This window comes from Yarrowia lipolytica, chromosome 1C (genome assembly GCF_001761485.1).
Source record: "Yarrowia lipolytica chromosome 1C, complete sequence".
Lineage (NCBI taxonomy): Eukaryota > Fungi > Ascomycota > Dipodascomycetes > Dipodascales > Yarrowia > Yarrowia lipolytica.
The window spans coordinates 912,270-938,049 of record NC_090772.1 but is presented as its reverse complement, the minus strand read 5'-3'; the positions used below and the strand labels follow the sequence as shown (position 1 = coordinate 938,049).

Below are 25,780 nucleotides of genomic sequence, written 5' to 3'. Positions count from 1 at the left end.
TCACCCCACAATGTACACAACCAACGCCATCAACCCCGAAAAGGCCATTGACAGATCTGTGGCAGACCAGCCTCCGGCCGAGGAGGATCTGTACTTTGAGCAGAACCCTGCTCCCGAGTATCTGCCTGAGTTTGAGCGAAAGCTGTCTGAGTTTCTGACCAATAACGGCACCAGAAAGGTCGCTGTAGTCACCAGTGGAGGTACCACTGTCCCTCTTGAGAACAACACTGTTCGGTTCATTGACAACTTTTCCGCTGGAACTCGAGGTGCCACATCAGCAGAGTACTTCCTCGAGAATGGCTATGCCGTGGTTTTCCTCCACCGTCAGTTCTCTTTGCTTCCTTACTCTCGACATTACACCCACTCCACAAACTGTTTTCTGGACTACATGGTGGAGTCCGAGACCGAGCCTGGGTCTGTCAAGGTTGACGAAAAGTACCAGGTCCAGATGCTGGATGTGCTGCGAAAGTACAAGCAGGCCCAGAAGGACAACACTCTGCTACTGCTGCCCTTCACCACTGTTACCCAGTACCTGTTTTCGCTCCGATGCATCGCTCTGACAATGTCCAAGCTGCATGTGGACACCCGGTGTGTGTTCTATTTGGCTGCCGCGGTGTCTGATTTCTTCATGCCCACCTCCAGACTGCCCCAGCACAAGATCCAGTCTTCTGGAGGTGAACTTGTGGTCAACCTGGACCCAGTTCCCAAGTTCCTAAAGCGACTGGTCGAGGCTTGGGCGCCACGTGTCATGATTGTGTCATTCAAGCTGGAGACGGACGAGTCCATTCTCGAGTCCAAGGCCAAGACGGCGCTGGAGCGATACAACCACCAGCTGGTGATTGGTAACCTGCTGCAGACCCGAAAGAAGGAGGTCATTTTTGTGACTCTGGAGGAGACGGAGAAGTACTCGCTGACGGATGAGGAGGAGAAGGAGGGTAAGGAGATTGAGGAGATCATTGTCCCTGAAGTGATTAAGCGACATGATGTGTGGCAGGAGAAGGTGTGCAACTAGTGAGGGATTGGTAAGATCACGGGTACACAGCTTTACAATACGAACCGGAGCTGGAACTGAAAATGGAGCAAACGTAGTGGCCATTGTAGACCGCGTGCAGTGAGGATTTTGGTTTTTAATGGACATATTTACTGACACACTTGGCACGTGATCTTTTACTGTACAGGGTGCATTCGTAAAGACGAAAAGTGAACTGGAACAAGTTATATATACTGTAGGGGAGGAGTGCTGTACTCGTACTTGTACCTAGTCTCTTTCCATCTTCAGATGTCCTTCACAAACCTCCTGCTACTAAAGAAACAGCTGTTTGAACAGCAGAACCAGTTTGCACATCTCGGCAAATAGTATGATCTGCTGCTGGAACAGTTTGACCAAGAAAAGGAGAAAATCAACCCTTCCATCGCTTCTTTCTCTGCTTCTCTTCAGACTTTAGATAACGTCAGACAATCTAAAGCTGCAACTGAAGGAGGTCCTAGGGCAGCCAAGAGAGTTGAGTGAGATGCGGGAAATGGAAACCACTAGGGGCGCTATTCGAGATGGGAGATGGCGCTATTCGGAATGGGAAAGGTCTCAATCGGAGCAAAGGATATGTATCATCAGAGATACCAAACACGCAAGAGATGTCCCCAAGGGCCTTTATAGAAGGAAAAAAAAGGACGTACGTCAGGTGCATGTGGTCAAATAACGGATATGGAGTTGGTGCTGCTAATCATATAGAATCAGATCGGCCCATATTGCTTGTCTCCGATTGTAGTAATGTCATTTCGTCATTCATCTATATGTATGTACCCTTGCGTCTTTTTCGAGTCCTAGTATTTACAAAAAGCTGACTCCAACGCCAAACTGGAGCCCCTTTCGCATCTTGTCGGTGCTTCGGGCTACCAGAGGAGCACAGATGTTGAGCTCAAACCGAGCAGCGGGATGGTTGTAGACAAGACCAGTGCCCACAGAAACAGACTGGTTGTGCAGCAAAGTCTTGACATCTCGTTGTCCGAGCAAGCCTCCACAGTTGACAAAATGATGCCATTTCAGAGGATTGTCAAGACCGTACTTTAGTCCAGGAACCTGAGTAAAAACACTGATACCAAGACAGTTGTAGAGAGAACCTCCAATGGAATCGTTCTGATCTCGAGGACCAAGACCGTTGAGTGCAAAACCTCGAACATCATTAGCTCCTCCAAGATAGAACCGGTCCATCAGATGAACGTTGCTCTGAACGGCTCCGTGGGTATAACTGCCGACATCTCGGCTCAGAAGACCGCATTTCATGCCCCAGTTGAATATGGCATACTTGCTTCGCACACCAGAGCTGTATTCAGACTGAAGTCTCAACAGGTTGCTGGAAAGTACATACTCTCCAGTAAGCTTGACCATGTATCCCTTGGTGGGCATCACGTGGATGTCACGTGAATCATACGTGTATGTGGCGCTCATAGCTCGCTTCATATCATCTCCAGCAGCAAACTTGACCGTTCGAGAAGCCTCAGAGTAGGCAGATATAGTTCGAACCAGAGTCTCCACAGACAGATCCAAAGTGTGGGGGAAGCCCAGATATCTCAGCTTCAAAGCTCCTCCTTGAACGCTCTGTAAATGCGAACACCAGGGAATGTCTCGAGAAGTGGCAAATGCCATGGCCTCTCCCTTCCATCGAGCACTGTTGTTTATAGGACTCGTGAGAGCCAGCATATAGTTAGACTTGGTTCGGGTGCCCATGGAGGCGTCAAAGTTGAGCGTCTCGGCTCCTCCAAACATGTGTCTAAACTGGCAGTTGATGTATCCACTTCCCTCTCCGTTTCCAACATCTGTTCCAGTTTTGGCTGTAAATCGTTTGGCTTCGGCAAGTTTTAAAACAGGTTGAACAGTCAAAGCGTTGCCTCCTCCAAACATGTTTCCAAGCGAATACTGGTCGTCCACGCCATGTAGCGTAATCTGGACATTGTTATAGCACCCAAATGACTGCAGATCACGGTTTACCGTATCAACCCGCTTGAGCAGGTCTGTGAAAGTCATGGTGTCAGTTTCAAGCAGCGGCTTGAGCTGAGCTCGGACGAACGAGTCGCGTGATGCACGGCCTCCCTCGGTCACCACACTCAGGATTTTTGTTTCACGAGTGTTATTCTGCTCGAGGAGGGACAGTAGTAACGACCGCTGTGCTTCCAGAGCAGAAGCGTCGATTTCTTCTTTACTGGCAGCAGCGCCTTCATTGTGGTGTCTCGAGAGACGTTGGAATACCTGATGTTAGCGAGTTCGGTAAGCGAGCCGAGATGAGCGAGACCTGGGTCTGTAACTGGTTATATCGGCAGGATGTATCATCGTAAGTAGTATCAAATTAACCGCGCTACTTTGCCGATTCCAACGAGACTACTTTCGTCAATGTAACCTCAAAGCTGGAGATACAGTTGAAGTCCAAAACCCATATCGGCTGTATACCCCCCATAAATAATGCAACCACCAACACAGGACCATAACCATGGCGATTGCGCTGCCCCGAAGAGTCGATTATTCACATTGCTTCCATCATTCCGCCACAATTAGCCGAGAAAGACGAACTTCATCAAAATCAGTCCAGTAATCTCTCATTGAATCACGCCATCTATACACCCTTGATCCGTGGTGATTCAAGGGACGATAAGCCTCCCCTCAGGTCTGTCAAGCAAGAATACTCACGTCTTCGTCCTCCATGTTTGTGCTCTGTGTGTTTCGAATCAGACAGTGGTCGCTCCATCGGTGTCCAAAAAAAGTTTGGATGTTGGGACGAGTCACGTGACGATGTAAGTTGGTAGCACCGTGTCGTTCTTGGTGTCCAAACAGGATTTATGGGGTTCTCTGAGTTGCAAGAGTATCTAACATCTACAAACGTGTTGGAACGGTGATTTCGGCTATTTGAAATGTCCTTGAGCTGTCGTTAAATGTCTTAGTTGGGGCATGCGAAGTTGACAGAGTTATGTATGGGTGACAAAGCGTACCCTTTTGGGCGAGAGCGTTATCGAGGCCAAAGGTGTGATATATATTGTATTCAATTCAATCCCGTGGATCTCAGTAATTTGATACTATCATTTATATTCTTCTGCTATCATTTATATTCTTCTGCTATCAAATATATTGTTCTGCTGTGTCTTTGGCCGAACTGTCCGTGTTTTTGGTGGCCAGATGTTCGAAGTGCTTCAAAGTGGAGGTGGAATAGATGTATGCAAGTACGCAGTTCTTGTTGACCAATCGGTTAAAAGTGTATAGTCTTGTCAGTATCAGATATTTGTACGCTACATACTGTATATAACCTGGTATCATAGTATCCTGGTTGAAACCAGATCTGATGATGACTCAAGGGCATGACTCAAGACGACTCTATTTCGATTTGGGTTACTTAGATCTGAAAAATAGAGCGTTTTTCGGGGTCCAGACCGGTCTAGACTCTAGGGTGTTTGTCGTAGCCAGCTGGAGGAAAACAGAGTCTACACGACTTTTTTCGTCTGTATCCGTAGTCGTATTTGATACTTGGAAGATGATTTTGTTTGCATATAATGTAATATTCATGCAAAACTCCCCCCTGCATGTAGTTGACTTGATACTCTGTTTGTTGGAATTTTGTTAAGAGAGTGCACCACTTGACTGAGCATGAAGCTTCAAAATGGACAAAGTGAACCTTTGATGGGTTACCGTACCGTGGTTGTACTTGTACTGTAGTTATTTTATCACATCTGTTGTCTCAAACCCACTATATAGTCCAATATTACTCTCTCCTCAGGCCCGGAAAAAGTTGCTCTTGTAAAACACTTTTTTCCGGAACCCTAAGGTTTTTATCCGCGGATGTACTTGCCGGATCTAGTCTAGCAGTTTAGTGGAGTTTTTGGACGCTGAAGGGCTGGAGTTGTGCAAAGCGCCTAAGCGGTGCAGATTTTTGTGGAGATTTCCATTGTGTGGCTTCTTTTACAGTATGACTGATTTGGAATGAATGAGACAGGTTAGAAACAGATGATAGACAGGCTACTTTTCGCTGCTACGTATAGCTTATGAGCGGTTTGAACATATAGATTTCCCAATTGGACCTTCTCTCAGTCTGGTATTTCACGGCATTACTTCTCCTTCCCTGTCTGTGGTTCAGAATAACGGAAGCATTACCCATTCCAGGCAAATGTATCTCGTACACTCTCCACGCCCCCCAAGACTGAGCAGCAGTTGAAATGAAGTTCAGCCCCATGTCTATTGAGTCACTGTTGTTTGCATAATAAGTTACTTTTGGCGTCTTCAGACCCGCACATACCCTTGTTTGCTTGTTTTCTTACGCCTGTTCGTCCATACATTTTGGACATCGCTCACAGCACGTTGGAGATGCACTCTAGAGATGCACACAGTCTGGCGTGGAGAGTGCAGCGGCGGTAATATGCATGCGAGTGCGTTCCGAAATCACGTGAGCCGTTTTTTTCGAGACCCTTCCAGTGTCGATCTCAAGAGGAAAGTGCTGTAGAATCGGGGTAGAACAGCTTCGGAGGTGAGATTTTCGAGTAGGATAGAAGAAGAGGTCGTCATGGGGGATCCACGGAGTTTAGACCGAGAACATTAAGAATTGGTCGAGTCCTGGGTCTCATAAGAGATGAGAAGGTTGCTTTGAAGCGAGAACTGGGTCAGTTTTGATCAGCAAGCTTATGGAAGACATTCAAGGAGTAAGTAAGCGAATACTTTTGCTTTTGGGGGTCTTGCTGGTATAAATCTCTCTCCAGGGTCCCATTCACGTGATGTCGTTCTTGGACTCGACTAGAAAAAGAGTTTGGCGTGGCCAATCACAGGCGCACATTTAACACACTGAAACTCAAAGGTGCACCGCATTGCATATTACTCATCGAGTAGAAAAAAGAGGGCCAACAGAGTTTGGGAGATTTTCAGTGGTAAAAAAAACAGAGAGTTTATTAAGGAAGCGTTGTGCTGCAGTATTTCTGACCCTTCAATACGATTACTATCGACACACACAAAACGACAATAATGGCCAATTCTCCTGTGAGTATGATTCTGGTGAAGGACAAAGAAAGCAGCACAAGGGGTAGCCCAGTGGTAGTACCAGGACAGTTCGAGACGGGGTTTCCGACATGGTGACGCCAAAATACTGATCTGTCTTTGGGTGCAGCTTTGAAAGTGTTTGAGGTCGATTTTTCTGTCAGAGAGTCGATATCAGAGGTGGCGAGACTCTCTGGGATTGCTGTGGTTCACGCGCTATTGATCTGAGAGGTTCTAGGTGCTTGTTTCTGAGCTCTCTGTGCTGCTGTGTGACAGTTGTGGAGATCCACCCCTGAGCATGTTACAGAAGTGTTATTGAGACGAGATTTGATTTCTGAGCTTGGACGGCCAGGGCGGATCAGTTGGTGGTTTTGTGGGCCTCCCGGCCGTTCTGGAGGGTGTTTGCTGTGCAATGTTGTGGTGCTGCACTCGACGAGGTGTTTGACTGTTCTGTCTTCAATGAGTCTCGCGAGATATTGATGCCACACAGCGAGCGCTGCAGAGCGTCTGAGATACGGTCGTTTGTTCTTCCCTATCAGATACGTGTCTCTGGTAGACCTGACAACTCCCACAGTATACAGCGCATACACATCATGCTGTACATACAGCATATCCCTGCAGAGTGACATTCCACAGACATCACGTCCCACTGACACTCCACCCGCCACCCTCCACCACCACGGTCTAAAATCTTTTTCGAGCTAGCCCTTGAAGATCTAGTCCAACGTCGTTCTAGCGCCCCTCAAATCAATGAGTCAGACTAGAGTTTGTCACTAGGCGTGTGTTTCATTGCTTGAGCTTGAGTGTGATTTGAGTGTGGTTTTAAGTGTGTGACTGATTCTGGTGAAAACCTGAATTTCAACATTATGCATCATTATCGATATATGACTGTGTCTGATGGTATGGGTCAATTCTCGTTTCATCACATTTCTGTGTCGGTACACACACCACTTCAGATCAGATCTCCAACGGATCATTATTACGCTCAAGAGATCATCTGCTCATAATATGCTCAGTTCAATTCGCAAGTCTGAGCTGACCTCGAACAGCTAACCTCGTGCTCTGAACAGCTAGAGGCATATTCTGGTGACGGACACGTGCCAACATGCCTCACATAATGTTCTCTTCGCTCAAACTCGTTGTGTTTTTCGCTAACCCAGATGTTCGGACCCGACGGCATGTCCCGTTCCTCCTCTCCCAACGCCTCCTCTGCTGAGGACGTGCGAATTCTGGGCTACGACCCCCTCCTCGCTCCCGCTCTTCTCCAGACTGAGGTTGCCTCCACCAAAAACGCCCGAGAGACCGTCTCCAAGGGCCGAAAGGACTCCATTGATGTCATCACCGGCAAGTCCGACAAGTTGCTGTGCATTGTCGGTCCCTGCTCCCTCCACGACCCCAAGGCCGCCATGGAGTACGCCCAGCGACTCAAGGAGCTGTCTGACAAGCTGTCTGGTGAGCTCGTCATCGTTATGCGAGCCTACCTCGAGAAGCCCCGAACCACCGTTGGCTGGAAGGGTCTGATCAACGACCCCGACATGGACGAGTCTTTCAACATCAACAAGGGTCTGCGACTCTCCCGAAAGGTCTTCTGCGACCTTACCGATCTGGGTCTGCCCATTGCCTCCGAGATGCTCGATACCATTTCTCCCCAGTTCCTGGCCGACCTGCTCTCCCTGGGTGCCATTGGTGCTCGAACCACCGAGTCCCAGCTGCACCGAGAGCTCGCCTCCGGTCTGTCTTTCCCCGTTGGTTTCAAGAACGGAACCGACGGTACTCTGGGTGTTGCCGTTGATGCTGTCCAGGCCGCCTCTCACCCTCACCACTTCATGGGTGTCACCAAGCAGGGTGTTGCCGCCATCACCACCACCAAGGGTAACGAGAACTGCTTCATCATTCTGCGAGGAGGTAAGAAGGGCACCAACTACGACGCCGAGTCCGTCGCCGAGTGCAAGAAGGCCACCGAGTCCATGCTCATGGTTGACTGCTCTCACGGCAACTCCAACAAGGACTACCGAAACCAGCCCAAGGTTTCCAAGGCCGTTGCTGAGCAGGTTGCTGCTGGCGAGAAGAAGATCATCGGTGTCATGATCGAGAGTAATATCCACGAGGGCAACCAGAAGGTCCCCAAGGAGGGCCCCTCTGCCCTTAAATACGGTGTCTCCATCACCGACGCCTGTGTCTCTTGGGAGACCACCGTGGACATGCTCACCGAGCTGGCCAACGCCGTCAAGGAGCGACGAAACAAGAACTAATCAATATGAGCGTGGTTCCCAGCGACGTCACTGCTTGACGGATGAGTCCGCTCAATACGAGCGGAGCATGTCGGTACAAGCACAGCGAGTATTGTATATATAAGAACAGGTGAATAGTAAAATGTAAAAGTATAGTGAGTTGCAGAGCAAGTACAAGTACTACAAGTGTACGTAGGCGGATGGTGATTATGGAGCGTGTGAATGAGGAGATATATCCATGTTAAAGCAGGGGAGATGCATTTCGTAGACGAAGATAGTCGCCGTGAGAGATATGTTTAGTAATCGTACCGTAAATGTACGAGACTCGTACAATTTTAATGATTGTTATAGGGTTCATACTTTTCCGTATGTACATACTGTACTTATGAAATCCGTTTAGTATTAATAAAAAGATTCTGGCATGTATCGGGTGTTGTATGCATTCGTGGTAGAGATGTATATTACGGCTAGAGAGCAAAGACAAACAAGGAGACACTCCGATAGTGATGTACGATGAATGCGAGTAATGATTGTCAAGTTTGCCTCTTGGTAGCTACTAGTTACAGTATCATATTAGGTCATGAAAGGAAAAGGTGGTTTGCTCTAGCTAGGTGTACCTAGGTATGCACATACCGCTCATTCTGTCGCCAGAAAGAGTATATTCACAGTGCACCATACAGTTTGTATTGTAGAACAATCTGGAATGACACCTCAGGTTATGAACCATTATCTCCGGGCGCTACGCAAACTTCCCTTTAGCTCCATTTAGTGACCATCCTCCCGCCCAGAGTTCACCTCCTCTGGCTTATCGCCCCCCAACCCAAACGCCAATACGATACAAGCTAAAGTCCCTCGAGGAATGAGGATGTATGATGCCTGTAGGGTGAGAATTGCGGCCCTTTCAATTGGATAGTTTGTTTTTTTGTGCTCAGATGAACAATTGTCTTGTAATAACAGCCGCTGGTATCAGTTGTCTCTCTTCTACAGTGGCTAGTCCAACCGCAGATATTGCAGGATCTCATCTACCCCTCTTTCACGCCACCTTAATTTTTTATCTCCTGAAAAATGCTGATCGTAAATGTAGTATGGTAATTGGACCCATTTACAACGTCTCAATGACTATAGCAACATTCCGAGACACAAACGCCGCCCAGATCCTCTCTTTTCCACCCAGAAATCCGCCCCATAGTCAACCCTAACCCCTATCTAAGTTATCAGTACACGTCACGCAGCTGCTCACTAGACCTATCGCCTATCAACCGCACCAAACGATGAGCAAGTACCGAAAACTGGAAGACCCGTCCACGTCGTCAATAGAACGAGATCTGGGCGACGTCGGGTCGAGTCACGTGACGCCGGGCCACCCCAGCGTGACTTTTGACATGGACGAGGATGACGGATATGATGAGCTTGGAGACTTGGGTGATCCCATGAACTTGCCTCAGGTGGACCAGATCCCGATACCAAAGCTGGGAGCTCGAGGCAGCGGGTCGCGTCGCAAGCTGCAGAGTCGACGTAACAAGATTGTCGGTCTGGCTACTGCCGGAGTGACTGTTCTGCTCATTGTGCTGTACCTGTTACTTCCCACTATTTCCGGAGAGCCAAGAAAGAGCGAACAGGGAGCTGCTGCTCTGAGCGAGGCTCAGCACACCGGCGCGGTGTACAAAAACAAATTCCACATGCAGGAGAACTGGGGCAGCTTATCGCCGTTTTTCTCTGACGGCGTGTCTTTTCACGGCGTTACTGCTCGAGAAAAAGGCCGGTTGGACCACCATGGATTTCCTCTGGTGCCTGAAATGGGCGTCTGTACTCTGAGACAGGCTCATGTTCTTCATCGACATGGAGAGCGATACCCTACTGATGGAGCAGCAGACAACATGGTAGCTTTTGCTGACAAGCTCAAGAGCAGCATTAACAACCAGACGGACGAGATGTTTGCCTGGGTTGACCACTGGAACTATCTGTTGGAGCGAGAACTGCTCGTTCCTCGGGGATACTCTACTGAGTTTGCTGCAGGTGCTCAATTCTGGTCTTCTCACGGTCGACATTTGTTCAATGAGGGTAGCTTGCTTGGAAAGTGGAGTCATGACCCCATTGTTATTCGAGCAACTGAACAGGAGCGAATTCGAGACTCTGCTCAGGCCTGGAGTGAGGGTTTCTTTGCCAAAAACAACGATCTGTTCACGCTGTCTCTTCAGCCTGAGAAGGACGGCGAAAATGCTACTCTTGCCAGCTACTTTTCGTGCAAAAACGCTTACAACAATCCCAAATCCGTGTCGGGCAAGCAGAAGGAGGCCGAATGGATCGACAACTACCTGAATAAGGCCAGCTTGCGTTTCCAGGAACTGATTCCCGGGTTTGAGAACTTCACCGCCCACGACGCATTCCAGATGCAGCAGCTATGTGCGTTCGAAACTGCAGCTTTCGGACACTCCAAGTTCTGCGAGTTCTTCACCGAAACCGAGTGGAGAGGCTACGAGTACGCCTCCGACCTCAAGTTCTACTACAACGACATGTTCGGAAGCAAGACTGGTGTGGCTCAGGGAGCTGGATGGCTGAGTGAACTTGTTGCTCGTCTGGAAGGTGTTCTCATCACCACTCCTGTCTACGGAGTTGATGTGGGAGAGACCTCCAGCAATAAGACCTTCCCTCTGGACCAACCTCTTTACATGGACATGTCCCATGACTCTGTCCTGTTGTCTGTTCTGACCGCTTTGAACCTTGACTTTCTGCAAGAGTCGCTTACCCCTGACAAGATCAAGGTGCCCCGAAACGTAATCATCTCGCGCCTGACTCCCTTTGGTGCTCGAATTACCGTCGAAGTGTTTGATTGTGATGCCGAGACGGAGGGTGTTTCAAGTACGTACATTCGAATTGTTCTTAACGGCCGAATCCTCCCTCTTTCCAGTCTCAAGCAGTGTCCCGAGAACGCCGATGGAGTGTGCGAAGTCGGTCTGTTCATCGACTCGGTAAAGTCAGCCTTGGCAGCCATTGATTACGACAAGCTGTGCGAGGGAGAGTTGTAGGACGGTATATACTAACGAGCCGGGGTGCCGGAGGTGTAGACGTATGATGATGATTTATGTATTGAATAAAAATGAATTGGCTTTGTATTGAAGAAGGTCTACAACAGTATTGTATGTCACCCATAGATGTTGATTTTCTACTCTGTATTCCGCACCATACATACAGTACCCACGCAGTCTCTACTGGCTCTGCTTAACTGATGTACTACTTATACACCAGTATACCGTGCTACACAGTCGTTAGTCCATCATTATTCGTTGTTCATTAATCAATGTTAGTATTAGCACTTGTCGTAAACCTCGGACTCGTCCTGGGGAAGACGCTGGTGGCCCGGTTTAGGGACGACATGTATGGTATAGTTTCCTCCAAAGGTCTTGTAGGTGGCGACACAAAAGGCAGCAAAGGTCAAGGCCGAGAGGGTGATAGAGGCGTTGCCGAGGTTGCAGTTGGCCTGACTCAGGACCTTGATCGAGATGTGGGTGATGGGGTTGTTGACTTCGGAGACGGAAAAGCACGACATGCCTCCTCTCTGAACACCGATCAGAATGGTGCCTGCCAGCCAAGCGAAAGACAGCATGGACTCGCAGGCGACCTTGGCACCGGTGCAGTTGAGAACGGTAGCTGCCACAATCATGTAGACTGCTGACAGAGATGACAGAGTGATGATGTATCCGTCGGCAGGAATGATGTCGACGCTGTTGAGGTCGGCCTTCATCTGGACGACAGCCAGGACGGTGGTGACCAGGGTGGCGACCACCAGAGCAGCCTGAAGGATTTTGAAGGACATGGGAGACTGGGGAAGAGAAGCCAAAGAGCGACACCAAAAAAATGTGGTGTAGTGCAGTTGTCGTGGAGGGTAAGAGGTTAAAGAGGTGTAGGTTCTGTCAGATGAGCCAGATGACTAGGCTGTTGGAGGGGTGCATAGAATGTTTCGGTGTATGAAATTACTATTGAATTGTTCTTCTCGTCGTTCCCATTCGATCAAATTCAGTCCTGTGTCTACAGGACCAATATTGAAGGACTTTGCTGGTCTCTGAAAATCGTCTTACCTCCCAGCATGCGCCGTGGAAGCATGGTTCCTGAGTGTTGCAGAGGCGAGATTGAGGGGGTTTTCGGGTCCAAAAGTAAATGGTAGGGTCTAGACTTTTAGGAAATCTGTTTAATACATATATGGGACCGATTTGCAGATTCTTCTCTTCAATTTCGGAGAAAACACTCCTCTCAACCGCTCGCCCACCCTCTCATCATTGTCTCACTTGGTTTCACAGGCCAGGAACAAACGAAAGGTTATTACTGTAGACTAAAGCTTATTATAAGCCCTGTGGTTGTGCACCAATACGACCTGAAAGAAGCAGATATTCGCCCAGTGCAGAAAAGCAACATGTAGAGAAAAAGTGGTAAAAATGAGAGGGTGATAAATCACGGGGCGTCCATGAGTATCAACGGTATTGTAGCATCTGCCAACAACTCTTAACCCCATTAGTCACTAAGTTAGTGTTGGTAACCAGGGGTAAAATTGAGAGCCGTGTCTACTGTAAAAGAGACGGCGGAAAGGACGTACAGTATTATGCTCGCATGAGTAGAGCAATTAACTCATCATAAGGCTCGACTGTATATACGGAAGTCAACACTGAGACTGTGCCTGAATGTCTCTCAAGAGATGCGGAAACACTACGGGAGTCACGACCGGTTGCAAAATACTGTCACATTACAAAACAGTACCGATACACCTGCTTTTTTCAGATACTTTGTGATATCATAGGTGTTTGTATGCACCAGACAAACGGTCCATGAACGAATCGAATGGAATGTAGACTTTTGCAATTTGTACATTCTCATTATTGTTTCAAGATATATTTTGATCTATCTACTATGTACAGCAGGCACTGGCCTCTACTTGAAGCTGCTGAACTCGTACCATACAGTACATATTCTACTTGTAGCTGCAAGTATGTCCTGTACTTGTAGCCTTAACCTGAAGCAGCCTGGTGTTATGATCACCTTCTGGAATGTGAGGCAGAAAAACACTACAAGTAAGCCAAAGGAACAAGATAAGGGCCATATCAACTGGTACTTGAGACGCAGATTTTTATGTCCGTCAGGTCATCGCACAAAACATTGGAAACTCCTTCATTTCTGTAGTTGACCTACTCGTAGGAGCTCAGAAGATGTTGTAAAATTACTTATTCATACCACCGTTAGTTGGTCTTCCCACTAAAATCCAACTAAAACCCAACTAAAACCCAACTATCATAACTCATTATAGCCAGAGTGAGAGAGTCTGGTTACATGACAGGGCATCTCTGCCCAACCGCAACTTGCCCTATCATGGTCCCACTGCCCAATAATCCCGTTGGGCTAGCCATAGTCTCTTCATGGACCTCCACAAACCAATATACCCTCTCCTCTCTTCTCAAAATGTCACCAACTAATTTACTTTTGTCAGGCTAATCGCAAACACTGTATTTTCTGTCAACATGTAAAGTGCTCTGATTGGCCTAAATAAGATTTGGTTTGGGGGCGACGACTCAAACATGCAACATACAAACAGCAAGCGCGCAACGCAGAGGTCCACGTGACCAGAGAGTCGATTGAGTTGCACCGATGGGAAGAACTGGAGCCACTCGTCCCACGTGACCAGTCCAGGACAATTGAGTTTGGGCGGAGGAGATTAAAATTTGGCTTTGGGCAAGACCTTCTGCCGTGTATCTACTTCAGGGTAAAAAATGTTACCCTGAAGTAATGTCGTAACTTTGGGATCATGGACGGATTCAGCTGGACGGATAGCGTGGTTGGATCTATATCATTTGGTAGCTGAGAGCGAGCCGAACACATTTCTGCAATTTTTGTGTCTCTAGCACTTCTACACGTCTGGCTATATTTGACTAATCCACCGTCTTGAACTTCAATAAACTCTTGGTCGGCAAATGAAAATGTCTTTAATTCGATGCATAATAATAATACCCAAAATATTGTATAAGCGAGGGGCAGAATGATCGTAGAAAATCGTGATAAAACCGGATAAATTGAGAAGAATTTATACAAGTGGACAGATTTGCGTGACCATGTCACATAATGTAGATCACATGGCTAAACATCTCATATATACACCCCACGAGCCGTATATCCTACACTCTGCCCCTTGGTCGGGTGTAACTTACAGACTGTTTACCCTAACCTCCCATGTCCCAACCGTCGACAATGGCAACCAAGGTTTGCTTGATTTTCATTGAAATTTTTTACACAACCTGGCTTTTAACTTCTACACTACACTACAAGAAAAAATGGCTGACGAAGAAGTGAGTATCAGACGCTGGATTTCGGGGCTGAAAATGCTCTGGATTGAATGGCAAAGCCATTGGACGCCTGTTTTCGATGGATGGGTCCGGTCGAGTGATTGATTCAGTCAGTTTTAGGAAGGAGGATTTGTGGACATGGCTGAGAGTGCTATGTGACATTGACGTTGTCATGAGTGCACTAGGCCACCTCGAAAGGCAACCTGAGCGTCGCAGTCGTACTGTGTGCTTTGCGTTGCTTTGAGTCGACTATTCTCTTTCCATCTGCCGTTTGTGTTTGTGTCTCTATCGTGTGTTGGCCTTTTTGTGTATGTGGTCTTGTGATCAGTTACACATGCGTGAAAGGACATTAGACGGGGGGGGGTTTTGACAATCGCACTGGCCACATCATTCGATCACTGCCGTTACACAGACGATGCACCGACCGATCATATACTAACCGTAGCACACCTTTGATACCGTTAACGCCGGTGCTTCCCAGACCTACCCCATCCAGTGCTCCGCTCTGCGAAAGAACGGTCACGTCGTGATCAAGGGCCGACCCTGCAAGATCATTGACATGTCCACCTCCAAGACTGGTAAGCACGGTCACGCCAAGGTCCACCTTGTCGCCACCGATATCTTCACCAACAAGAAGCTTGAGGATCTGTCCCCCTCCACCCACAACATGGAGGTCCCCAACGTCAAGCGAGAGGAGTTCCAGCTCATCGACATTGATGATGGTTTCCTGTCTCTCTTCACCGCCGACGGTTCCACCAAGGACGATGTTCCTCTTCCCGAGGGTGAGATCGGAGACAAGATCCAGACCGAGTTCGACGAGGGCAAGGATCTCATTGTCACTGTCATCTCTGCCATGGGCGAGGAGGCCGTCATCTCCTACAAGGAGGCCCCCAAGGGTAACTAATCGCATCTCTGACTTGTTTTTACTATAAAAAGTTGTTGGTTTTGAGATTATATATATGCTGTCCACTGAGCTGTTGGTGACGGTAGTTGTACCTTAGTAGTCATGTAGTAATGAAGCTATGTACTAAAATGAGACTGTAGATAGCTGGGTGTGTTCTGGTGCAACTATATGCCTATATCATCTTTCTATTGGTGTATTCGATGGCTCTTCGACCATCTATTTGTTGTGGTTTATATCGTTCATCCACGATCATTGAGTTCGCAACGTTGTCCACAGAACACTTCAGAAAGTGCAACAATCAGGTCCCTTCCAGGTGTGCCACAACACTCTATGCTGTATCATTCGACTCCTCTCGACGAGCTGATTCCAGTAATACATCTTTCGTTTCTCTGCCACCTATTCCCGTCGAGCAATGCTCTCCCTCATACGTCGGTCGAGTCGTCTGAGCAACGCTCTACAAGTGTTACCCTGCAGTACCAACTTTGTGTCGTAGGCGGCTGACATTGTGGGGCTGAGAGTGGAGGTGCTACTTGTCGAAAATGGGTGATGGGTGGGTTGCGTGGGGTCAGGGGCGCGGGAATTTCGTCACCAGTGGTATTTAATTGTCGCTCCCGTGTTTGTACTCTTCATTACTGTCCAATTGGCGGTATGTTGATTGTTCATCATGTCCGCTCTGATACATACACAGCTTATGCACAGTAATCCGCCTGTACATATGGGGAGCATACAGATGGAAAAGATCTTGGATAGAGGATATAGCGACGAATCACATAAATTATGGCATCTACAAGTGCCTGTGGCGACCGAATACACCCACTTAAACATCCACCACAAACTTCCAACCAACTCACAGGTTTCCAGATAGCACCAGGCCACACTTCACGTTTACAGCAACTTGTGCAGATACTCGCAACCTATAGCTACGACAACACGAAAACATACCTGCCACAGACCTCGGCAAATATTTCACCATCAACTGGGACAATCACGGCAGTCGCAGAAACACGCTAAACTTAAGAACGAGTAAACATCACGTCTGTACGGCTGACAGAAGAAACCTATCGCCATGTGGAGGTAGGACACGAAGGTTCGCGTTTTGAATGCACACGTTGTTTTGATTGTTGACGGGACAATGTTGTGATTGTTTTGACAGGGTTTCTGTTCCTGTCACTCACAGTGGCGACCAAGAGCCGTCACCACGGGTGTCCACGAATACGTACTGTACAAGGACATGGCGTGAACAGCACGCACGCTGTCACAGTCATCCTATTATTAATCGATTAATCTTACACATAAAAATACAAAAGTCTATGGCTCGTTTTCTGCAAACATGAAATGGATCGTAGCAAAGCCATTGAGCGAAATTGTTCGGCGTCCAACACGCGATGGGCATCTCTTCATCGTCATCACGTGTCCACTCCCACCCCCATCGTTAGTCTTGATATGATAGCTTCAATCCTTAGATCTGAGCGTAGATGGCAAGAAGAACCAGAGCGGCGCCGCTGAAAAGAGGCAGGTCGCCGTAGGCAGCGTTCAGGACAATGGCCTGTCGGTTGGCCCGCAGCAGACCCCAGGTCCAGGAGGCCACAAAGGGGAAGACGGTCAACAGACCCCGGGTCAGAATGTAGTAGTTGATGATTCGCACCAGGTTAAAGACAAAGGGGTCAATCTGTCGCAGGTAGACAATGGCCTGGTGGGTCTTGGCGGGAGTCTTCTTCTTTGTGGCGGTGAAGTTGACAAAGTAGGCCACAGTAGCGGGCAGAGCGATGGCTCCGACGGCCCAGAATACCAGAGTGGACCAGGTCTTGCATTGGAGCAGAACGGAAAAGTCGGGGGTCTGGACCACGTGCAGGGGGAACCAGTCGTTGAGGTCGAACCATCCGGCCTTGACAACGTGGTGACCGCCATCCTCAAGGTGCTGGATGAGGGAGTGGCCCACTCGGGTGGGGATTCGGCCCCATCGGAGACCCAGCTGGAAGGGGATGAGCTGCACAAATAGGTAGTAAAGCTCAATGAGCAGAGCAAAGATGGTGGCGGACTCGACAGTGGACAGCTGGTATCGCACAAACGACACGGCCTCCTCGACCTGGAACTCGACCTCTCGGTACAGGTCCTCAACGTGGCCACCAACCACCTCCTTCCATCGGGCCCAATGCTCGGCCAGGGTCTCAGTGGGCTCGCTGTCCTCCTCCTCTTCGTCGTCCTCTTCGTCCTCGTCGTCCTCGTCGTCATCATCCTCATCGTCGTCCTCATCGTCAGCGTCCAGACTGCTCACCTTGACGTCGGGCTGCACAGCTGCAGGCACTCGAGGGGCTCGGGCAATCCGTTTTCGCGGACTAGAGGTGTAGAGGAAGTTGAACTCATCAGTGGCCTCGAGCTCGAGCCGTCGGGCAGAAAGAGCCCGCGTGATACGATCCTCCAGGTCGTTTTTGGTGCCCTCATCAGCCAGGTCCAGAGACTGAGCCAGGTTCATGAGCTCGGCCTTCTTCATGTACTGAAGTTTGGTGAACTGCGACATTGCGAATGGTTGTGTGTTTGTGTCCGTGCGTACAGTAACAAGTGGTGGTGATAACGGCGCGTCCACAAAGTGTGTCACTGGTGTAATAAGTGGTGTTGTGCGTGTGTTTTTTATTCTAGTTAGGTTGCGGTGGCTGGCTGGGACCCTAAAAGCTTATTTGCACTAACGGGGCCAACCCCAAGTAAACAAACCAGCAACAGGACATATAAATGAGCGGGATGGCGGCACAGAAAAGGGCCCAGGAGACACTCAGTCGACCGTAAATCTTTCCACGGGTCGATTGCGGAGACTAACTTTTCGATCAAACCACAATTGAGCCCCCAGGCGTCCCTCCCAAGGATCCTCTCTGCACTCCAGCCAGCCTTTATGTTACCCGGAAGTCATGCACGATAAACAATCAACCCCCAGACGCGCCTGCAAAACACGCTAATGGAGCCCTGTGGAATGTAGCTGAGGCGTGGGCGCCCCAATCGGGACATGTTAGGGACCCTACAGTACTGTACTGAACCGGGTGTGGAGGTGGAGATATTGCGGGCGACGTGACGGCGTTTGTGTAACGTGGCGCTGTGGAAACGGAGCTGTCACCATTGGAGAGTCATGGGACGTGGTGTGGGGGAGCTCGTCACATGATCGTTGGAGGTGGTGTTGTTGACACAGTTGGAAGGGTTGAGTGATTAATGAGTGTAATGGGAAAGGAAATGGGACTCTTCAGCAAATGAGAGAGTCTGTGGTTGGGAGGTCTAAGTGAAGTCTAACTACGGCCGTTCTGAAGGTTACAAGCGGGATCGGTGGTGAGCCTGTAGTGAGAGCGAGATGATGTGAGACTTGTTGTATCAAGAGAAGATAACAAAGTAGTGACGATGACAGTGCATTGAGTCGATTCCGATTCCAGTCAGCTCTAGCCGACTGAAGAGACATCTGATAACATCTACACTTGCGTCTGCACACAAGGCCATTGTTTTTTTGAGTCTGTCTGTTATCAGAAAGGATGAGAGAGCTGGTGTGAGGAAGTGAGGGAGGAAGTGAGGGAGGAAGTGAGTGAGGGAATGAGTGAGTGAAGAATCAGAGGTCTTTCTCGGACGCACTGACTCTAATACTTACATGGTGGTATAGCATAGGTACTCGGCCTGGCTACGCACCGACGATGGGGTCTTCAAACCATCTTAGAGAAGAGGGGTTGATGATTAGATTGTATGAACTCGCACAAGTATCGTAACCTGGTACATTTACAACTTCCGGTATGAGTACTGGTATCAGACGAAAACCGGGATCATACTCTAATGCACTGTTAGCCCAACTGTTGGAGATGGAGATATGGTAGTGGAACAGTCCGGGTCTCGGTTACATTTGTATTATAATCTAAGCGTCGCCCGAAATACTCCAGATCGTTGTAACTAGAAGTAGAAGTACTTTGCTCAATATACTGTACTTGTACTTGCTGGTAGGATGCTTCTAAAAGATCGTTCTGCTATGCTGTGAAGATGCAGAGTGTCGGCACCTATTTTTACAGAATGGCTGAAGGTCGCACGGGGGTTCCATCCATGATTCCAAGACGGTCTATTCGTCCAGATGTACGAGTTATCCCATCTGGATTGTGAGTCATGATAGGACATTGGCAACGTAGCGTCGTCTTCACTTCGTGAATAGCAGCGACATTTCGAGCACCAGGGCCCAATGATCGTCCAGGAGAACCCACTGACTCTGTACCAAAGCCACAACCCAATCATGTACCTACTACGACTGCGTGCATTTGGATCTCCCGAATACTGCACATGGAGTAAGACAGGAGCACAATATACCCGATTTGGGTGATATTGGAGATGATGTGTGACCAAAGGGATGTTGCCGGGTACAGTAGACAAGCGATCCATCAGCATCCGGCTTGTCTATAGCAGCAGTGTTGCATGTTCCACGATACTGGAGTTGAAGGGAATGGGCCGCTGCGCAGTATGTGCGCACAAGCAGCATGCACTGTGGCTACTGTGCCGCAGACGGCTTATAAACCATGACGTCGTTCGCTTGGATGGTTGTCCGGCGCGAAGAGATTTCATGGACAAACCATGACTGTGAAATCGATATTCACTCCTGTTCCAGCTGAAAAACTTAGTCGACAAGGCTCGAACCCAGTTGACAAGGTGTCGAACTTAGTGGACAGAGTTGCAACCTAGTTTAAGTAGAGTGAGAGTACGGGCTATTATTACTGTAGCTAGCGTTGGTTGGATCCGGGAACTTGTGATTGGACATTGTGATACAGTGGACATCACCATACACAACAGACAACAGACAACATAGTCGGAAGCACAGTTGTAAACATAGACAAGTGCGCATCCACTGTATCGTACAGCCCGCTATAGTCAATGTCAATGTCATCCCCATCAGCACTTTCACGCCAATCACCTGTTTTTCTCGTGCGTGTAGACATGTATTTCTCCCCTCATCTACTGTAATTTGCTTGTTGGGTTTCTTTTGTTCTCTTATTTTTTTTTGGGCCGGTTTCCCGCCCTTCTTTGCACCCTCCTTGCACCTCTCGCATCTCTTGCACCTCTTGCACCTCCTTTTCGCTCATGTTTGTCCTTGTCCTTATTCAATCCCCTCAGGAAACTGTCGCTCTATCGTGTCGGACTATCGTGTGAGCCCAATAAGGTTGTGAGGTTTGTGTATGACCCGAAATGGACAGTGGCCTTCCGTTTTGGGCGGTTGGGGACAGCCTGAACCTGGGCATCAAGTCAACGAAAAGGTGGGAAAAACGACGTCGACTCGAGATTTTCGAAAGAAAAGACATACACAAACAACTCATGACTTCATAGAACAATAATGCACTCCGAAACCGCCAATAAGCAGCCCCCGACAACCCGCCAACTCCATCGCTCGGCCATCCCCTTCACAGTTGATCGGAACAGAATCACAGTTTTCAGAAACGTTAAAAAACCGTGCATAATTAACTCATGCATGATCGATGGAGATACGGCCATTTTGCCGATTTGATCCGGGAAAGGCCTTGGCTAGCACCAGAAGCGAGAAATGAAAAGCTGCAGCGTATCGCTTGTAGGCTGGGCGTCGGTGGTTCGATTGGGCCAACAAATAACGGCCAGAGACCCCCCATTATAGCCCCACCCTACCCCTTACCTCATGCTGTACAATTGCTGGGTGCACCACCAAGACATTTCCTAACATATCCTAACATGATCAAGGCAAATTCACAGAGTCCACTGTACAATCTTTGTGTATACCTGACCAAACTAACAATGATCCGTATATTTGTGTACACCGTCTGTGAGAGGTAGAAACCCATTTGTTTCACTCCCCAGAGTCTATCTGGCCGCACTAATATCAGTACAGCCAATGCTGCGAAAAAAACAACCCTTGAGCCTTCACCCTTCATGTACACACGGCTACAACCTACAACTCGCCAGTAAACCGGTAATGCCTCAGACAAGAAATTGAATTTGCAACTTTTCAATCTGCCAACGTTCAGAGCTTCAACTTACCTTGTGCAACTTTCACCCCTGAATCCGAGAGATGCTGAAAACCTGCAGCCGTGTGGTACAAGTCCGTGAAATGGGGGAGTCGCTGTAGAAGGCGAATGAGGAGAGGTATTGGCAATACGAGTTCAGATCCGGGTTCTCCGATGCTACTTCTATCTACTGCCTGTGTTACACCTCCAACCGTCTCCATCTACCCCCCAATCAGGAGACACTATCTCCGGAAATCCGAACCGTTTTTCTCCTCGTGTATGGCTTTTTTCTGTATGGCGTCTATCGCCGTTTTTCCTTTCCAGGCTTAATGCCGCAAAGTCGGATATATAAGCATCGTCAGTGTGGCCCAGTGCCAGCGCTTGTGCATCAACGTCAACAGGTGAGTACAGTTTCTGGAGGGTAACGGCGCCAAGGGAGGGGAGCCAAGCGTCTGGTCGGGTCCATTTTGTCATTTTCCGTCGGAGGAAGCGCCTCTGCCTTTTTTTTTATTTTATTTGCCGTCGGTGCTGTGAGTGTGGTTGCCATGTTACACACGCTGAACCCTAAGCCCGCCCATTGCATCGGATTTTGATTGGCCCAATACAGTGCCTAGTCGCTTGTCCTAAAATGGAGGTTATTTGGACAAAACGGTATATTGAGTTATTAAGTCCGGGAAATGGGGTGGAGATTAGGGGCTGATGGGGGCGAGATATGGCCTTGGAAAGTCGATGGGCGTGGTCAGCCGCCCAGGAGACCTCCACTCCCGAATTTACAGCCTGCTAGCTCCCGCCTTTCCCGCTATATGGCCTACCAGTCGCTTGTCTTGACAGTCCCATTCACTTGTTTACAACCTTATTTCTGAGTGATTTTCCAGCCGCGGAAATTTAAATTTCATCCGCATCCTTATTAACCCATAGTTCGCCCAACTTCTTCAGCAGCACTCTCTTTCACCACACACTTTCAACATGTTGCCCGCCGGTGTCATTCTCGTTATCATTCTCGTTGGTCTTGTTGGTGAGTATTAATTGAACGGAAATAGCGCATCTTCCAGCAGGAAAGAACTCCGGTTCTCGTCCTGTTATCCAGCTATACAGCACTACATGTCATCGATACAAACAGTGCACCACACAACACCACACTCCGCAGTCGACACAACGCACCATACTACAACATGGCATAAAACACGCTACTCGGCAGATGGATGAAACCGAACAGGGATTGGCAAACGACACGGAACCGCGATGAACGGGCGATTGTGGGAATTGTGGATGGGCGGCTTTCTATGAGCGATTGTTATGGACGCTGTTGTCGGCTGTCATCTCTCACCCATTGTCGGTCTCTGTCCAATTTCCTTTGTCATGTTCGTCATGCTCTCTATTGTGTTAGTGCCTGTATCAACGTATCCACGTGGTCTCTGTTGTTGTTTTTTTGCTTTGCGGAAAGTCTTGTTCACTGCTGTGTACGAGCTGTGGTCGGTGCCTTCCGTTGTCTGTTGTCGTATCCCACCGTACCCCTCATCACAATACTAACTCAGGCGTCCTTCTGTTCTGTATGTTCATGTTCCGAAAGCTCATGGCCTTCAAGAAGCGACGAGCTGCCCCTCAGTACTAAGCCCGACAGTCGTCAACCCTTCATCTTTTCTCATAATACCATTTAGACATTAATCGATCATGTTAATTTAGTATGGCAGCAATTGCTTGGTAGAGTAGACGTTTGGAATGGGTGTGTTAGGCGATGATTTGGTTGGAAAGGATCTTTGATTGTCTCCGCCTCAGTTGTTACTGGTTACACAAACAGCTATTACGTGATATATATCTCCCCATCACTTCTCTGTTCTCTCTTCTCTTCTCTTCAACACTTTTTTCGCCGTCAAATTCTCACCTTACAGCTCCCACTCTGGTCTGTCAACTTAGTTTTCCAGTCCCAGTCGTTTTTATGGGGCAAAAGGGCAAGTGCAAGAGAAAGTGGAGTGAGTGTGAGTGTGGGAGAGAGGTCCCATACGCTGTGTATTCTATGTTGAACAACAGAGAGCAGAGTAGAGAGAAGGGAAAAGGTGAGCGAGAGTCGATGAGCGAAAAAAAAAGAGTCAATTGAAACCTGGACAATCATCAATTGTGGGTGGTGTTTGTGCAGTTATTTACTGGGTATAATGGTCACTATTACCGCACTAAAAAAAACGCCCTTTCGCTCTCATTTCGTCCTCACTTTTTGTCGTGGACGCCCTTGGGTCATTCCACTGGGCACTCGTCACTTTGTTGCCCAAACCTCGCCTACACGATAAACTCTAATACGGTTACCCTGCCCTGCTTGTTTATGCTTCAGGGTACGGGCCCGCCAAAATTCCCATTTAAGGACACCTCGTCCCATCTTGCACATTTGTCCACATTCAGCAGTATCCCTTTACCCTCGTCCTTTTACGGAATACTACTGTACTTCACCAAAATTATTACGCGTCCACAATGTGAGTATCAACATGACGAAGCCCAAGCGCCCCAACACGCCCCACAACACTGCCGGGGACTCCGCCCACCACCCCTCCCTAGATACTGCCGCTGCGTGATTTTCCCTCGCCCCTCTCGCCACCATTGCCACCACACGAGACGGACCCAAAAGTCGTTGGACCACCGCAAGACTCGGAGCCGCGGACACACACAAGATGGGTCGGGTCCACGGACACGAACACACATTGACACGTGCTGACCAAACCATTGATTGTGATGACTGATGCTGGTGTTGTTGTCGATGAATGAAAAACGTGTCCGACAAATGTCCGGTGTGTTTGCTGCCTGTGTTATGGGTGCGTGTTGCATGGACGGTATAGGGGTGCTTTGTGGTGGCTAGCATGGTACAGTCGACTCGGCAGATATTGGCCCGAATTCTGCCATGCTACCGTTGCCACCAATTCCACTGCTGCCATTATCACCTTCTTACCCTTGCTTTTGGGGTGTTGGTAAGGCGTTTGTCCCCGGCTAAGGCAGTAGTGGCGTGGTGCTGTGCATGGAGCACATGACCCACCCACACGTCCCAACAAGACACCTACTAACTCAGGTCTGACGAAGGACTAGCTGATCCCTCTCTCGGAGACTCTCTCCAGCAATCCGACAACGTTCTCAAGCGAGAATCTTCCCAGGGCGGACCTGGTGACGTTGGGTCTGACGATGATGATGCCGGCGGAAAGCTCGGCCGAGAGCGACGAAAGATTGAAATCAAGTTCATCCAGGACAAGTCGCGACGACACATTACCTTTTCCAAGCGAAAGGCCGGAATTATGAAGAAGGCATACGAACTGTCTGTGCTCACCGGCACCCAGGTTCTGCTGCTGGTCGTGTCTGAGACCGGACTTGTGTACACCTTCACTACCCCCAAGCTGCAGCCCCTTGTCACAAAGCCCGAGGGCAAGAACCTGATCCAGGCCTGCCTTAACGCGTCGGATGACGTTCCTGTGGCTGCCGCTGAAAGCCAAGATGCCCGACAGCAGCAGCAACAACACCAGCAGCGTCATGGTAGCCACGTCAACAGCCAAGCCAACGGTCCCGGCGGATCGCAGGTGGCGGGTGGCGAGCTTCCTGACCAGCTGGTTGAAGACCAGCTCGGAGGCCATCCCGGTCTGGCTCGAGGCCCCCCTCCTAACATGGGGGGCATGCAGCCCGGAATGAACTACAACATGAACCAGGACTCTGCGGCACAGGCCTACCAGCATTACCTGTCGATGCCCCAGCAGCAGCAACAGCAGCAACAGCAGCAGCAGCAGCGATACATGGCTGCTCAGCCCGGGCACATGCCCCACCAGGCTCACCAGTAAGAGTCCTGTCGTTGCATATTGTTGATTTGGGGAGTGAAGAGTCTTTTACCGTGGACCTGTCGTTCTCCTACGCTCCCGCCTACCCTAGAGCATTGTTAGGTTGGATCAAAACGACATACACACATGAGGTGTCACACACATTTCATGCCATTCTTCAACACGCTCCTCACACACACACACATCAAGGGAGATTGTACGGTTTTTATTTATGAGTAACTAACACAAAAGTTAGGTGAATAGTTATAATGATATGGAGTTGTTTGTATTATAATTTTGTGAAACGGCAATGAGGTATGAGTATGTGCGGACGAGGACGAGTACAAGCGTTGTTCGGTACCCGTACTCGTACTCGTACCCATACATGTGATGAACATTGAGGTCAACGCCATTTTGTCCATACTCTGAGACATGTCTGGGATATCCGTCTTTGGTGGAGTAAACAACGGTGCCTTGAGGAGTGAGACATTAGTCAGGCTGGTTGTCTTGCTGACCATGTGTGATGTTACAGGTCACAGAATGTGAAACGGTAGTGTGGGGGTTGTGATA

General features: G+C 48.9%; 12 protein-coding genes across 12 annotated transcripts; 7 read left to right on the top strand and 5 right to left on the bottom strand.

Moving 5' to 3' along the window:
- Window positions 1-10: 10 nt before the first annotated feature.
- Window positions 11-1,012, top strand: YALI1_C09380g (uncharacterized protein; the record flags this gene model as incomplete). Its single annotated transcript, XM_501540.3, has 1 exon — window positions 11-1,012. One exon carries the CDS (start codon window positions 11-13, stop codon window positions 1,010-1,012), a length of 1,002 nt encoding a protein of 333 aa, XP_501540.1.
- An 816-nt stretch (window positions 1,013-1,828) lies between these two features.
- Window positions 1,829-3,694, bottom strand: YALI1_C09343g (uncharacterized protein; the record flags this gene model as incomplete). Its single annotated transcript, XM_501539.4, has 2 exons — window positions 1,829-3,244; window positions 3,680-3,694. 2 exons carry the CDS (start codon window positions 3,692-3,694, stop codon window positions 1,829-1,831), a joined length of 1,431 nt encoding a protein of 476 aa, XP_501539.3.
- A 2,295-nt stretch (window positions 3,695-5,989) lies between these two features.
- Window positions 5,990-8,253, top strand: YALI1_C09308g (uncharacterized protein; the record flags this gene model as incomplete). The annotated part of the gene is made up of 2 exons (XM_501538.3): window positions 5,990-6,004; window positions 7,162-8,253. The coding sequence occupies 2 exons, from the start codon at window positions 5,990-5,992 to the stop codon at window positions 8,251-8,253; spliced, it is 1,107 nt and encodes a 368-aa protein (XP_501538.2).
- A 1,250-nt stretch (window positions 8,254-9,503) lies between these two features.
- Window positions 9,504-11,258, top strand: YALI1_C09285g (uncharacterized protein; the record flags this gene model as incomplete). The annotated part of the gene is made up of 1 exon (XM_501537.3): window positions 9,504-11,258. The coding sequence occupies one exon, from the start codon at window positions 9,504-9,506 to the stop codon at window positions 11,256-11,258; it is 1,755 nt and encodes a 584-aa protein (XP_501537.3).
- A 281-nt stretch (window positions 11,259-11,539) lies between these two features.
- YALI1_C09260g (uncharacterized protein) lies at window positions 11,540-12,046 on the bottom strand (the record flags this gene model as incomplete). Its single annotated transcript, XM_501536.4, has 1 exon — window positions 11,540-12,046. The coding sequence occupies one exon, from the start codon at window positions 12,044-12,046 to the stop codon at window positions 11,540-11,542; it is 507 nt and encodes a 168-aa protein (XP_501536.2).
- A 2,497-nt stretch (window positions 12,047-14,543) lies between these two features.
- YALI1_C09230g (uncharacterized protein) lies at window positions 14,544-15,459 on the top strand (the record flags this gene model as incomplete). Its single annotated transcript, XM_501535.4, has 2 exons — window positions 14,544-14,558; window positions 15,001-15,459. 2 exons carry the CDS (start codon window positions 14,544-14,546, stop codon window positions 15,457-15,459), a joined length of 474 nt encoding a protein of 157 aa, XP_501535.2.
- Window positions 15,460-16,918: 1,459 nt separating this feature from the next.
- Window positions 16,919-17,977, bottom strand: YALI1_C09200g (uncharacterized protein; the record flags this gene model as incomplete). The annotated part of the gene is made up of 1 exon (XM_501534.3): window positions 16,919-17,977. One exon carries the CDS (start codon window positions 17,975-17,977, stop codon window positions 16,919-16,921), a length of 1,059 nt encoding a protein of 352 aa, XP_501534.1.
- A 119-nt stretch (window positions 17,978-18,096) lies between these two features.
- Window positions 18,097-18,456, bottom strand: YALI1_C09195g (uncharacterized protein; the record flags this gene model as incomplete). Its single annotated transcript, XM_068282234.1, has 2 exons — window positions 18,097-18,323; window positions 18,366-18,456. The coding sequence occupies 2 exons, from the start codon at window positions 18,454-18,456 to the stop codon at window positions 18,097-18,099; spliced, it is 318 nt and encodes a 105-aa protein (XP_068138335.1).
- A 936-nt stretch (window positions 18,457-19,392) lies between these two features.
- Window positions 19,393-19,854, bottom strand: YALI1_C09181g (uncharacterized protein; the record flags this gene model as incomplete). Its single annotated transcript, XM_068282233.1, has 1 exon — window positions 19,393-19,854. The coding sequence occupies one exon, from the start codon at window positions 19,852-19,854 to the stop codon at window positions 19,393-19,395; it is 462 nt and encodes a 153-aa protein (XP_068138334.1).
- A 1,906-nt stretch (window positions 19,855-21,760) lies between these two features.
- On the top strand, window positions 21,761-23,043 carry YALI1_C09150g (uncharacterized protein; the record flags this gene model as incomplete). The annotated part of the gene is made up of 3 exons (XM_002142993.3): window positions 21,761-21,832; window positions 22,350-22,446; window positions 22,967-23,043. The coding sequence occupies 3 exons, from the start codon at window positions 21,761-21,763 to the stop codon at window positions 23,041-23,043; spliced, it is 246 nt and encodes an 81-aa protein (XP_002143029.3).
- Window positions 23,044-24,156: 1,113 nt separating this feature from the next.
- YALI1_C09137g (uncharacterized protein) lies at window positions 24,157-24,442 on the top strand (the record flags this gene model as incomplete). The annotated part of the gene is made up of 2 exons (XM_068282232.1): window positions 24,157-24,207; window positions 24,254-24,442. The coding sequence occupies 2 exons, from the start codon at window positions 24,157-24,159 to the stop codon at window positions 24,440-24,442; spliced, it is 240 nt and encodes a 79-aa protein (XP_068138333.1).
- Window positions 24,443-24,700: 258 nt separating this feature from the next.
- On the top strand, window positions 24,701-25,234 carry YALI1_C09133g (uncharacterized protein; the record flags this gene model as incomplete). Its single annotated transcript, XM_068282231.1, has 1 exon — window positions 24,701-25,234. One exon carries the CDS (start codon window positions 24,701-24,703, stop codon window positions 25,232-25,234), a length of 534 nt encoding a protein of 177 aa, XP_068138332.1.
- Between the last annotated feature and the right edge of the window lie 546 nt (window positions 25,235-25,780).